Raw genomic sequence first — 12,505 nt, 5'->3', positions numbered from 1 at the left:
GTATGGCTTTAGATTTGATCTCTCTCTGGTCCAGGAAGTGGGGGGGGGATGGGACAGCACAGTGGATTGTAACATGAGCCCAGTAGAGACGAACTGAGAGGCACCAAGCTTCTGAACTCCATTGTGAAATTTTCCAAGTTGTCATACCTGTAAATAGGAAGCTGGCACCATGCCCCCTAGCGACGTTTGTAGGGAAGGGGAGCCACAGATGCTCGCAGATATGTGGCTGGGACCCCAAGAAGTTAAGAAAAACTTCAGGCAATGGCATCATGCGTGCTGGTTGCTCCATTGGTCTCCTACTGGCTTCGGGAAGCTAGTGAACAGATGGCCCAGAGGACACCTCCCTGAATTTCATGCAGGAGACCTGGGTGAGTAAAGTTCCTCTCTCCCAACCCCTCCACCTCCTCTTAAACCCTTGACCAGATCCACAGTGCACTATGTAAGAGTTCCCAGGGCATGGAGCCTGTCTTCTCCAGGCCAGCTCCACACTCTCACAGCTCCAGGAATGCAGACTGCAGGTTGTCTGTGTGTGGTAGTGTTGGTCATGGTATATGACTGGCAGGGGGTTAGCCTGTGTAGGGGTGATATATGACTGGCAGTGGGCTAGGATGTGGAGGGTGGAAAGTAAATGGCAGTGGATAAGGCTGTGGAGGGGTATGGGGGTGGTATGTGACTGGCAGTGGGTTAGGCTGTCTAGCGGGCGGGGGTGGTATGTGATTGGCAGTGGGTTGGGCTGGGGAAGCATGTGGGGGATGGTATGTGACTGGCAGTGGGTTAGGCTGTGTAGGCAGTGGGGGTGGTATGTGACTGGGAGTAGGTTAGGCAGTGTAATGGGATGGGGTGGTATGTGTCTGGCAGTGGGTTGGGCTATCTAGAGATATGGGGGGTGGTATGTGACTCCGTGTGCATTAGCCTGTGTAGGAGGGTGGGCGTGGTATGTGATTGGCAGCGGATTAGGCTCTGTAGGGGATGGAGGTGGACTGTGACTGGCAGTGGGGTTAGGCTGTGCACGGGGTTGGGGTGTTATTTGTCTGGCACTGGGCTAGGCTGTGGAGGAGTGTGGGGGTGGTATGTGACTGGCAGTGGGTTAGGCCGTGTAGGGGGTGGGGGTGGTATGTGACTGGCAGTGGGGTTAGGCTGTGCACGGGGTCAGGGTGTTATTTGTCTGGCACTGGGTTAGGCTGTGGAGGAGGTGTGGGGGTGGTATGTGACTGGCAGTAGGTTACGTTGTGTAGGGGGTGGGGGGAAGTATGTGACTGGCAGCGAGTCTGTGGGGGTGTAGGGGGTGGCTAAAAAGTAGTGGATCAGAGAGATATTCCACCCTTCAGCCCTCCCATCCAGAGGATCTTAGGGCATGATCAAATACTTTAGATGTTTTGGGGGGTGGGAGGGAAAAACAGGGGGTGCTAACTGGCCAATTAGCTGTAATTCACAGTCAATTAACACCCGCAAAGTCATTCCCTGTCTCTCAGATCCCAAACTGTGCCTATGCTCCCAGTGCAAACTGAGATAATCCGGCTAAACAGTCCTCTAAATTTGCACTGACACCATACACAAAAATCAAATACTTCGGGCTCTGGAGGATGGAGGAGGGATTCAGGGCTGTTAATTAACTGTAAATTACTGCTATTTTCAAAATTAACACCCCTGGCTTCTCACTGAGTACCTTAGGCTTATTTATAAAATTATGGAAATTTCCTGACCAAAATCTCTGTTACGGTTGAGGGTTTCCAGTGGTAACTTAACAAACACCCTATAAGGAATATTGTAGTATAAAAAAACCACAAGCCAAGCATAGCGATTGCAGCAAATTCAGAGTTAAGCTTAAACTTAAAGCAAAAGCTTTGAAAGGGTGGAAATGTACAATCAGGCTCAGCACGGGGGGTGCCCTGAAGAAATCTAGCAGACAGAACTGTTTGCATCTGCACCAAAGATTTCCTTCCCTCTCAGGAGGGCCTACAAATGCTGTCTGACTTATCCAAGCGTTGTGCAACCACCTATACAGCCCCGTGAAAGAGATGCTCTTTCCCACTTCCTGATCTGACAATGGCAGAGCAAAGGCAGCCCTTCTTCAGTACAATGCCATGTGCTGCCATATATGCAAGCCAGTGCAGATACGAATGCAAAGCTGATGTATTGAGTGTATACAAACCACAGAGGCCTGGAGCAGGAAATTACAGCACTAGCATGATGAAGAGAGCAAAGGTTAGAGCAGTGAGGAAGTGTCACGCTTACAAATGGCTTCCTCTGTATAGATTCATAGATTCCAAGGCCAGATCATTCTAGTCTGATCTCCTGTTTAATATAGGCCAGAGAACTGCCCCAAAAATCAGTCCTAGATCAGAGCTTTTAGAAAAACATCCAATCTTGATTTACAAATTGCCAGCGATGGAAAATCCACCACTAGCCTTGGTAAATTGTTCCAGTGGTTAATTATTCTCACAGGCAAAAATTCAGACCTTGTTTCCAGTCTGAATTTGTCTAGCTTCAACATCTAGCCACTAGATCATGTTCTACCTTTCTCTGCTAGATTGAAGAGCCCATTATTAAATATTTGTTCCCCATGTAGGTACTTATAGACAATAATCAACTCACCAATTAACCTTTTCTTTGTTAAGCTAAACAGACTGAACTCCTTGAGTCTCTCACTATGTGGCATGTTTTCTAATATTTTAATCATACTCGTGACTCTTCTCTGAACGCTCTCCAATTAATCAACATCCTTCTTGAATTGTGGACCCCAGAACTGGACACAGGATTCCAGAAGGTCACACCCATGTCAAATACAGAGGTAAAATAACCTTGCTACTCCTACTGGAGAGTCACACTCCCAGCTCCCCCTCCCCACTGAGATCCAGGCTGTGAGGCACTACAGTGAGAACTCACCCTCTCAGCTCCTGTCCACGGTGGGATCTGTGCCCCGGGGGCACTAATACCATGATTCACACCCCCAGCCCTCCCGAGCAGGATCCACACCCCGGGGCACTAGCACCAGGGTTCGTTTTTCCACCCTCTCACCTGTAGGCGAGCGTCATGCATTCAAAGAGCTTGGTGAGAGAGGCGTCGATGCTGAGGGCACTGCTGCTACGAGGGCCATAGCTGTAGGTCCGGCACGTGCAGGCGTTGACTGTGTTAAAGTCGTAGGCATCCCTGGGCACTGCGGTCCCCTTGCCTGCCCCAGCCCTCTCCCGCCGGCCACTAGCCCCCAGCTCCACAGCCCCCACCCGCTCCGCCATGCTCCCCACCGCAGTACTGCCCCCCGGGTCCAGCTCGGGGTCAGCATGCGGCTCCGACACCATGAAGTGGCCACTGTGGATGACCTGGGGTCGCGACATCCTGGGCAACCAGGGCACGCCCCTAGCAACCACCTGGCAATGCCACAATCACCAAGGCACCACGCCCCTGTTGCCAAGGCAACCAGACTGTTGGTGGGGGCTTAATCCTTCCCAAAAAATTGGTCACTGGCAGGAAGTGGACCGCAAGCTGTAGCTGGACCAGGCCCCTGACCCAGGCTCCCATAGCAACAAGGAAGACACCTCGTGCGCATGAGCAGCAGCTCCCCCTCTGCGCAGGGCACAATGGGAATTGTAGTTCCGTCACACTTTTCCACGCACTGATTGCTCGTCCGGGCAGACACAACATGGCGCCCGAGCCCAGGCACCGTCGAATAGAACTACATTTCCCGAGCTGCCCCGCGGCCGGTGGGAGGTGCTGGCAGGCGGCGGGCGACGCGCACGGGCTGCGGGAGGTGTAGTTTTGTGGCCGCAGGCGGAGGGAAGGGGTTCTGTGTGCCTGAGCCCTGCAGGCTGTGAGACGCAGTGGAGCTGGGGAGAGGGGCCAGTCTGACCAAAGCCCCTTTCCACGCCCCACAGCCCCGTGCAAGGGGCCCTGGCATAGGGTCCACTCAGCACCATGCCCCTGGGTTAGTGGATTTAGGGGATGGAAGAGGCTTCCCCCACCCAGAACCCCTGAGTCAGGCCCCTTTGTGCAGGGAGTTAAGAGGGACAGAGTTCATGGAGTGTTAGCTCTGGAACCTAGTGACAGTGTTAATTATTTCACTGCTGAGGACCAAGCTACACTGGGATACTGGGTGGAGCTTGGAGTTGTGGGTGGAGCTTGAATAGACCCCCCACATACACACTATTCCCCTCCCTCCAATCTGAGCCTTAGCTTCCAAATAGGCAGTGACTTGACTCTCAAAATCCCAGGCCAGGAGCACTTGGCCTAGCGGTTTCTCTCCACCCGTATTCTGCTCATCTGCACATGCCTGCTGGTGGGGTTCAGGCACTCGGGGCCACCTCCCAAAACCTGAGTGCTTTCAGTGGGGCCACAGTCTTGACTAGCCAGGAGGAGCTGCAAGGAAGCAGACCCTGCATGGCTAGACAGGGAGTAGGGCTGAGTCCCAGCCACGCCCAGATTCACCTCTTATAAGGGGCAGATTAATGCCCCCTTCCCTGCTTAGAACAAAATGATTTTTTTTAATTTTCCTTTTTAAATGTCATCCCTCTCTCGGTCTCCCACTTTCACTGCCCTTTCCAGCCTGCACCTTCACCCTTCTGTCCATGCTAGGGGTTGGTAAGCTTGGGTTGGCCCGCAGGATTGCCTGCCGTGGTGCCCCAGGCCACCCTCAGAAGCAGCCAACAGCACATCCCCGGGGCTCCTGTAGGGGGGCAGAGGGCTTTGTGCATTGCCCTTGCCTCCAGGCACCGCCCCCCACAGCTCCCATTGGCCAGGAAGGGGGAACCGCGGCCAATGGGAGCTTCGGGGAAGGTACCTGGAGGTGTGGCAAGGGCAGCGTGCAGAACCCTGTGCCCACCCCCCACCCCCAGAGGCCGCGCAGGGACATGGTTCTGGCGGCTTCCTGGAGTGGTGCCGTGTGGGGCCAGGGCAGGCATGCAGGGAGCCTGCCCTGGCCCCGGTGTGCGCCACTGCCACCCCGGAGCCATGTTAGGTAAGTGGCACCGGGCCAGAGCCAGAACCCCTCCGGCACTCTGCCCCCCAACTCCCTGCCCTGAGCCCCCTCATACACTCCGCACCCCTCCTCTGCCCCATCCCTTTCCCTGAGACCATTCCTGCACACCGCACCCCTTCCCATACCCCACACTCCCTCCTGCACCCCAAACCCCTGCCCCGGCCCCAGGGCCGGTGCAACCACTAGGTGAACTAGGCAGTTGCCTAGGGCGCCAAGTGGTTGGGGTTGCCAAAAAGCAGTGCCCTGGCTCGGCAGGGAGGAGCCGCCTTTCGGAGGCACCGGAGAGCCAGGACATCGGCTTGCGGGGGCGGTGAGCTCCAGCCATGGAGGAGCTGGCGCAGCGCACGGGGGCAGCAGCCCTGCAAAGGTGGTGGTGCCACTAGCAGGGTGCAGCCATGCCCCCTGCCCCTCCTGCCCAGGCTGCGGCCCAGCGCCACCCCCCGCAGAGGCTCCTACAGGCTGCAGCGAATGCATGCAGGTGGTGGCCCCCATGCGCCCCCCAGCTCCGCCCTCACGGCGCTCGGGTTCTGCAGCTCTCGGGCGTGTGAGCAGCCGCCGCCCCTCCCACTGCCTCAGCACTCTGCAGGGGAGGGGCTGTGTGCACAGCAGCCCAGCAGCGTGTTTTGCCTCCAGGTGGAGATAGCGTCTGACCGGCATGGGCATGATAAGGAGAGTCCTGGCCGGGGGGGCAGTCAGGGAGCAGGGGGAGGGTTGGATCGGTCGGGAGTTCTGCGGTTCCTGTCAGGGGGCGGGGGTGTGGATAAGGGTTGGGACAGTCAAGGGACAGGTAGGGGGTAGGTTCCTAGGGGGGCAGTTAGGGTGGGGAGGGTCTCAGGAGGGGGCAGTCAGGGGACAAGGGGCGGGGTTGGAGGTTCTGAGGGGGGTAGTCATAGAATCATAGAATCAAAGGGACCTCAGGAGGTCATCTAGTCCAACCCCCTGCTCAAAGCAGGACCAATCCCCAACTAAATCATCCCAGCCAGGGCTTTGTCAAGCCAGGCCTTAAAAACTTCTAAGGAAGGAGATTCCAACACCTCCCTAGGTAACACATTCCAGTGTTTCACCACCCTCCTAGTGAAAAAGTATTTCCTAATATCCAACCAAAATCTCCCCCACAGCAACTTGAGACCATTATTCCTTGTTCTGTCATCTGCTACCACTGAGAACAGCCTAGATCCATCCTCTTTGGAACCCCCTTTCAGGTAGTTGAAAGCAGCTATCAAATCCCCCCTCATTCTTCTCTTCCGCAGACTAAACAATCCCAGATCCCTCAGCCTCTCCTCATGAGTCATGTGTTCCAGTCCCCTAATCATTTTTGTTGCCCTCCGCTGGACTCTTTCCAATTTTTCCATATCCTTCTTGTAGTGTGGGGCCCAAAACTGGACACAGTACTCCAGATGAGGCCTCACCAGTGTCGAAAAGAGGGGAATGATCACGTCCCTTGATCTGCTGGCAATGCCCCTACTTATACATCCCAAAGTGCCATTAACCTTCTTGGCAACAAAGCCACACTGTTGACTCATATCCAGCTTCTCATCCACTGTAACCCCTAGGTCCTTTTCTGCAGAACTGCTGATGAGCCATTCAGTCCCTAGTCTGTAGCGGTGCATGGGATTCTTCCGTCCTAAGTGCAGGACTCTGCACTTGTCCTTGTTGAACCTCATCAGATTTCTTTTAGCCCAATCCTCCAATTTGTCTAGGTCCCTCTGTATCCTATCCCTACCCTCCAGCGTATCTACCTCTCCTCTCAGTTTATTGTCATCTGCAAACTTGCTGAGGGTGCAATCCACACCATCCTCCAGATCATTTATGAAGATATTGAACAAAACCGGCCCCAGGACCGACCCCTGGGGCACTCCACTTGATACCGGCCGCCAACTAGACATGGAGCCATTGATCACTACCCGTTGAGCCCGACAATCTAGCCAGCTTTCTATCCACCTTATAGTCCATTCATCCAGCCCATACTTCTTTAACTTGCTGGCAAGAATACTGTGGGAGACCATGTCAAAAGCTTTGCTAAAGTCAAGGAACAACACCTCTACTGCTTTCCCTTCATCCACAGAGCCAGTTATCTCATCATAGAAGGCAATTAGATTAGTCAAGCATGACTTGCCCTTGGTGAATCCATGCTGACTGTTCCTGATCACTTTCCTCTCCTCTAAGTGCTTCAGAATTGATTCCTTGAGGACCTGCTCCATGATTTTTCCAGGGACTGAGGTGAGGCTGACTGGCCTGTAGTTCCCAGGATCCTCCTTCTTCCCTTTTTTAAAGATGGGCACTACATTAGCCTTTTTCCAGTCGTCCGGGACTTCCCACGATCGCCCTGAGTTTTCAAAGATTTTGGCCAATGGCTCCGCAATCACATCCGCCAACTCCTTTAGCACTCTCGGATGCAGCGCATCCGGCCCCATGGACTTGTTGTCGTCCAGCTTTTCTAAATAGTGCCGAACCACTTCTTTCTCCACAGAGGGCTGATCACCTCCTCCCCATGCTGTGCTGCCCAGTGCAGCAGTCTGGGAGCTGACCTTGTTTGTGAAGACAGAGGCAAAAAAAGCATTGAGTACATTAGCTTTTTCCACATTCTCTGTCACTAGGTTGCCTCCCTCATTCAGTAAGGGGCCCACACTTTCCTTGACTTTCTTCTTGTTGCTAACATACCTGAAGAAACCCTTCTTGTTACTCTTAACATCTCTTGCTAGCTGCAACTCCAGGTGTGATTTGGCCTTCCTGATTTCACTCCTGCATCCCCGAAAAATATTTTTATACTCATACCTGGTCATTTGTCCAATCTTCCACTTCTTGTAAGCTTCTTTTTTGTATTTGAGATCAGCAAGGATTTCACTGTTAAGCCAAGCTGGTTGCCTGCCATATTTACTATTCTTTCTACACATCGGGATGGTTTGTCACTGTAACCTCATTAAGGAATCTTTAAAATACAGCCAGCTCTCCTGGACTCCTTTCCCCCTCATGTTATTCTCCCAGGGGATCTTGCCCATCAGTTCCCTGAGGGAGTCAAAGTCTGCTTTTCTGAAGTCCAGGGTCCATATTCTGCTGCTTTCCTTTCTTCCTTGTGTCAGGATCTTGAACTCGACCATCTCATGGTCACTGCCTCCCAGTTCCCATCCACTTTAGCTTCCCCTACTAATTCTTCCCGGTTTGTGAGCAGCAGGTCAAGAAGAGCTCTGCCCCTAGTTGGTTCCTCCAGCACTTGCACCAGAAAATTGTCCCCTACATTTTCCAAAACCTTCCTGGATTGTCTGTGCACCGCTGTATTGCTCTCCCAACAGATATCAGGGTGATTGAAGTCTCCCATGAGAACCAGGGCCTGCGATCTAGTAACTTCCGTGAGTTGCTGGAAAAAAGCTTCGTCCACCTCATCCCCCTGGTCTCGTGGTCTATAGCAGACTCCCACCACGACATCACCCTTGTTGCTCACACTTCTAAACGTAATCCAGAGACACTCAGGTTTTTCTGCAGTTTCATATTTGAGCTCTGAGCAGTCATACTGCTCTCTTACATACAGTGCAACTCCCCCACCTTTTCTGCCCTGCCTGTCCTTCCTGAACAGCTTATATCCATCCATGACAGTACTCCAGTCATGTGAGTTATCCCACCAAGTCTCTGTTATTCCAATCACATCATAATTCCTTGACTGTGCCAGGACTTCCAATTCTCCCTGCTTGTTTCCCAGGCTTCGTGCATTTGTGTATAGGCACGTGAGATAACCCGCTGATTGCCCCTCTTTCTCAGTATGAGGCAGGAGCCCTCCCCTCTCACGCGCTCCTGCTCGTTGTTCCACCCGGTATCCCACTTCCCCACTTACCTCAGGGCTTTGGTCTCCTTCCCCTGGTGAACCTAGTTTAAAGCCCTCCTCACTAGGTTAGCCAGCCTGCTTGCGAAGATGCTCTTCCCTCTCTTTGTTAGGTGGAGCCCGTCTCTGCTTAGCACTCCTCCTTGAAACACCATCCCATGGTCAAAGAATCCAAAGCCTTCTCTCCGACACTACCTGCATAGCCATTCGTTGACTTCCACGATTTGACAGTCTCTACCCAGGACTTTTCCTTCCACGGGGAGGATGGACAAGAAGACCACTTGTGCCTCAAACTCCTTTTTCCTTCTTCCCAGAGACACGTAGTCTGCAGTGATCCACTCAAGGTCATTCTTGGCAGTATCATTGGTGCCCACGTGGAGAAGCAGGAAGGGGTAGCGATCTGAGGGCTTGAAGTGTCTCGGCAGTCTCTCCGTCACATCACGAATCTTAGCTCCTGGCAAGCAGCAGACTTCTCGGTTTTCCCGGTCGGGGCAGCAGATAGATGACTCAGTCCCACTGAGGAAAGAGTCCCCGACCACCACCACCCGCCTCCTTCTCTTGGGAGCGGCGGTCGTGGAACCCCCAACCCTAGGACAGTGCATCTCATGCCTTCCAGTCGGCGGAGTCTCCTTCTGCTCTCTGAGGGAAGGGAGCAGAAGGAGACTCCGCCGACTGGAAGGCATGAGATGCACAGTCATGGGGTGGGAAGTGCAAGGGAGTGAATAGGGGCGGGGCTCTCCCCTGTCCTCTTTTTTGATTGTTGAAATATGGTAACCCAAGGCGAGGGGAGAGCGCATGGGGGCCGGTGCCCGCATGTGTCCGCTGCAGCCTGCAGGAGCCCCCAGAGGGGGTGCCGGGCCACAGCCTGGGCAGGAGGGGCAGGGGGAGTGGCTGCTTCCCACTAGCGGCGCTGCCGCCTTTGCAGGGCTGCTGCCCCCAGGCGCCGCGCCAGCTCCTCCATGGCTGGGGCTCGCTGCGGCCGCAAGCAGGACACTCTGGGTCTCCGGTGCCTCTGGAAGGTGGCTCCTCCCTGCCAAGCTGCTGCAGTGGCCCAAGCCCGGCAAAGCCAGCACGTGGACTCAGAGTAGGGCAGAAGGAGGGGTGGGAGCAGGAACAACGGCTAGGGCAGGAGAAGAGGTGGGAGCAGGAGCAGGGGCTGAGCCTGGGGTTGGGACGGGAGATGGGGGCAAAAAAGGATCAGGGGCAGGAGCAGAGACTGAGTCAGGATAAGGAGTGGGAGCAGGGGCAGAGACCGATGTGGGGGCTGGGACGGGAGAGGGGCAGGAACTGGATCAAAGTCAGGAACGGGGACTAGGGCAGAACAAGGGGTGGGATCAGTGACAAGGACTGATATTGGGGCTGGGGCAGGAGAGGGGACTGGAGCAGGTTTAGGAGCAGGGATAGGGGCAGGAGCGGGGACAGAGGTGGGTTCATGATCCCCGGCAGCCGAGCTGCCAGGGTGCGGCTTCTCTCGGCCAGGGTTATGGACTAAAGGGTCGGGGCAGAAGGTGGGCTTTCTCCGATGCCAGGCACGGGCATCATGACAAGAGCGTTACCTGCAGCCACGGCGCCAGGTACGATGGGATCTACAGTGGGGGCACCCCTCCGAAGGGGAGGCCAACCGCTCTGTCTGGGCGGTGGAGGGTGCGCCCACAGGCCTAAGGCCTGGCCACTCGGCCTCAGCTGTTGCCCCGAGGGGCTCGGCGGCCTTGGACATGGTGCCATCCACGGCCGGGGAGAAAGAAAGGGCCAGGGGCGCCCCAAGCACCAGAGCGGGGACAACAGTTGGGGGTAAGGGGCAGGGGGGAGGAGGGGGCGGAGGGAGTAAGCCGCCTCCCAGATCGAGGCCCGCTGGCAGAGGGTCATCCTCCCCCTGGGTGACCGGGGTCAGACCCAGGGCCCCAATCTCGTCAAATATTGAGGTGAATTCAGTCCCCGCGGCTCCGGCGACCTCCCGCCAGTCACAGGGGCAACGATTGCCCCAGTATTGGCGGCAGCAGGGGGCACAGGTGGTATAGAGGCTTTGGGAACTTCCGCAGAGGCATCCTCAGGGGGGACTCAGCAAGGGAGGCGGTGGCGTCTCCGTCCGCTGCCATGGCTTCCATGGCAAAGTCTCCTGCTGGGCTCCTTCCAGGGGTGCAGTGGAAGACGTAGTGACGTCAGCCGCCCGCAGCATCTTTCAGGGGGCCTCCTCTCCCTCCTCGGAGGGGAGGGATCATGCCCGCGATTTGCGGGCGCCACGCTTCCCCTGGACGAGCACCGAGCCCTCCAAGGTGGAGGTGGAGGGCTGGTGGGCAGGGCCAGGGGGCAAGGGTTCTGGGGCACGGGAGGATAGGCAGCGGCAGCCAGGCTGACAGGATTGCCGGCGGTGACTGTGCCGGTGCCCTCCTGCGTCTCGGGGGTCCCGGGCGTCCCTCCAGCCAGGCCAGAGGGCAGTACCTCCAGACATGCCCCATCGCCCAGTAGAGGAAGCACCGGGCCTCCCCCGTTGAATAATGGACCCGGTATTGGGCACCAGGAAGGACCCCTCAAGCGCCACGCGTCACCAGTGGCACTTGAATCTGCACCTCCCGGCGAAAAGACAGGACATGACGGAGGGCAGGGTCCTTGCAGCCCAGCGGGAGAGGGCTGATGACGGAGATGGATTTCCCCAGGGTGGACAGGACAGGCAACAGGGCAGTGTTGGGCAGGAAGGGTGGGATGGAGGTCAATACCACCCGTATGCCCAAGTCCTCCAGGTGTTCTAGGGGGACGAATACACACCCCCATCGCCAGGCCCTTCTCTACCGCCTCCTGAGCGGTGGCCTCCAATGCTAGGAAGAACACAACTTTATCATACATCTTGGAGGCTGCCATGCTGGCCGTGGGCCCCACCAACCTCGCCAGCGCCCACATGTATGTTTTGACGTGAGGCAAGGTGGGCACCAGGAGGCAGCAGACGCCTTGCCTCCTGGTCAGCGAGGGGAAGGGACCGGCCGCCAGAGATGTTACTGGAGATGGCAGTTGGGGCAGATGGCACGGTGGTGCGTGGCAGGGCGGCGGCCACCTGGGCATATGCTCTGGGCGCTAGGGGTGGAGTGCCCCCAGAGCTGGTGGAGGGAATGGCTGGGGAAGGAGGGGCCGCGGCAGGTGTCAGAGCCATGGCAGGAAGGACAGCCCTGCTGGCGGGAGATTCTGTTTTCCGGGCAGGGCCTTTGCCCTTTTTATTCCCCTGGCCCTTTTTGCCAGTGGAAGGGGCGGTCATGGCAGCGGTGGAGTCTGGGCTAGTGGTGGCCGAGGAGCAGGCAGGGGTGGTGGCAAGGGGGCAACCACGATGTCAGCAGGGGCAGGGTCCTCCTCCATGATGGCAAAAGACAGAAGGAGACCTTAATATGGGGTTGGGGCGATGGGCAGCCACTCCTCCCCGCTAGGCAACACGCAGGGGAGGAGAGCGCTAACAGGAGGGGTGGGGGGATGGGGTGGGGAGTGGGCGACTACTCCTCCCTGCTAAACTCTATTCAGGGAAGGGGGGGGCACTGCAGGGGAGGTAATGGGGAAGGGGGAGCAAGGGAACAAGTAACCACACCTTCCTGCTAAACTGTAAGTAGGGAAGGAGGGTCCTGTGGGAGGGGAGAGACCACCCACTCCTCCCTGCTGAGCTGTAGGCAGGAGAGGAGGGCATCCCAAGGGCAGGGGAAAGGGAAAAAGCAACCACTCCTCCCTGCTAGGCTGCAGGCAGG

At 56.2% G+C, this 12,505-nt stretch overlaps 1 protein-coding gene across 4 annotated transcripts in view; it reads right to left on the bottom strand.

Moving 5' to 3' along the window:
• The window catches only part of LOC144267120 (MLX-interacting protein-like), a 40,388-nt gene extending 36,862 nt beyond the window's left edge, over positions 1-3,526 (bottom strand). For all 4 annotated transcript variants that reach the window (XM_077820821.1, XM_077820823.1, XM_077820822.1 and 1 more), the window contains exon 1: positions 3,019-3,526. In XM_077820821.1, the coding sequence (XP_077676947.1) occupies positions 3,019-3,335 (317 nt within the window). In that variant the 5' untranslated portion in view covers positions 3,336-3,526. The remainder of the gene's footprint in view (positions 1-3,018) is intronic.
• Positions 3,527-12,505: the final 8,979 nt, after the last annotated feature.

The sequence above is a fragment of the Eretmochelys imbricata genome, chromosome 6 (assembly GCF_965152235.1).
Source record: "Eretmochelys imbricata isolate rEreImb1 chromosome 6, rEreImb1.hap1, whole genome shotgun sequence".
Classification (NCBI taxonomy): Eukaryota; Metazoa; Chordata; order Testudines; family Cheloniidae; genus Eretmochelys; species Eretmochelys imbricata.
Note: the sequence above shows the minus strand (reverse complement) of the source record. Positions and strands in the feature narration are given on the sequence as shown.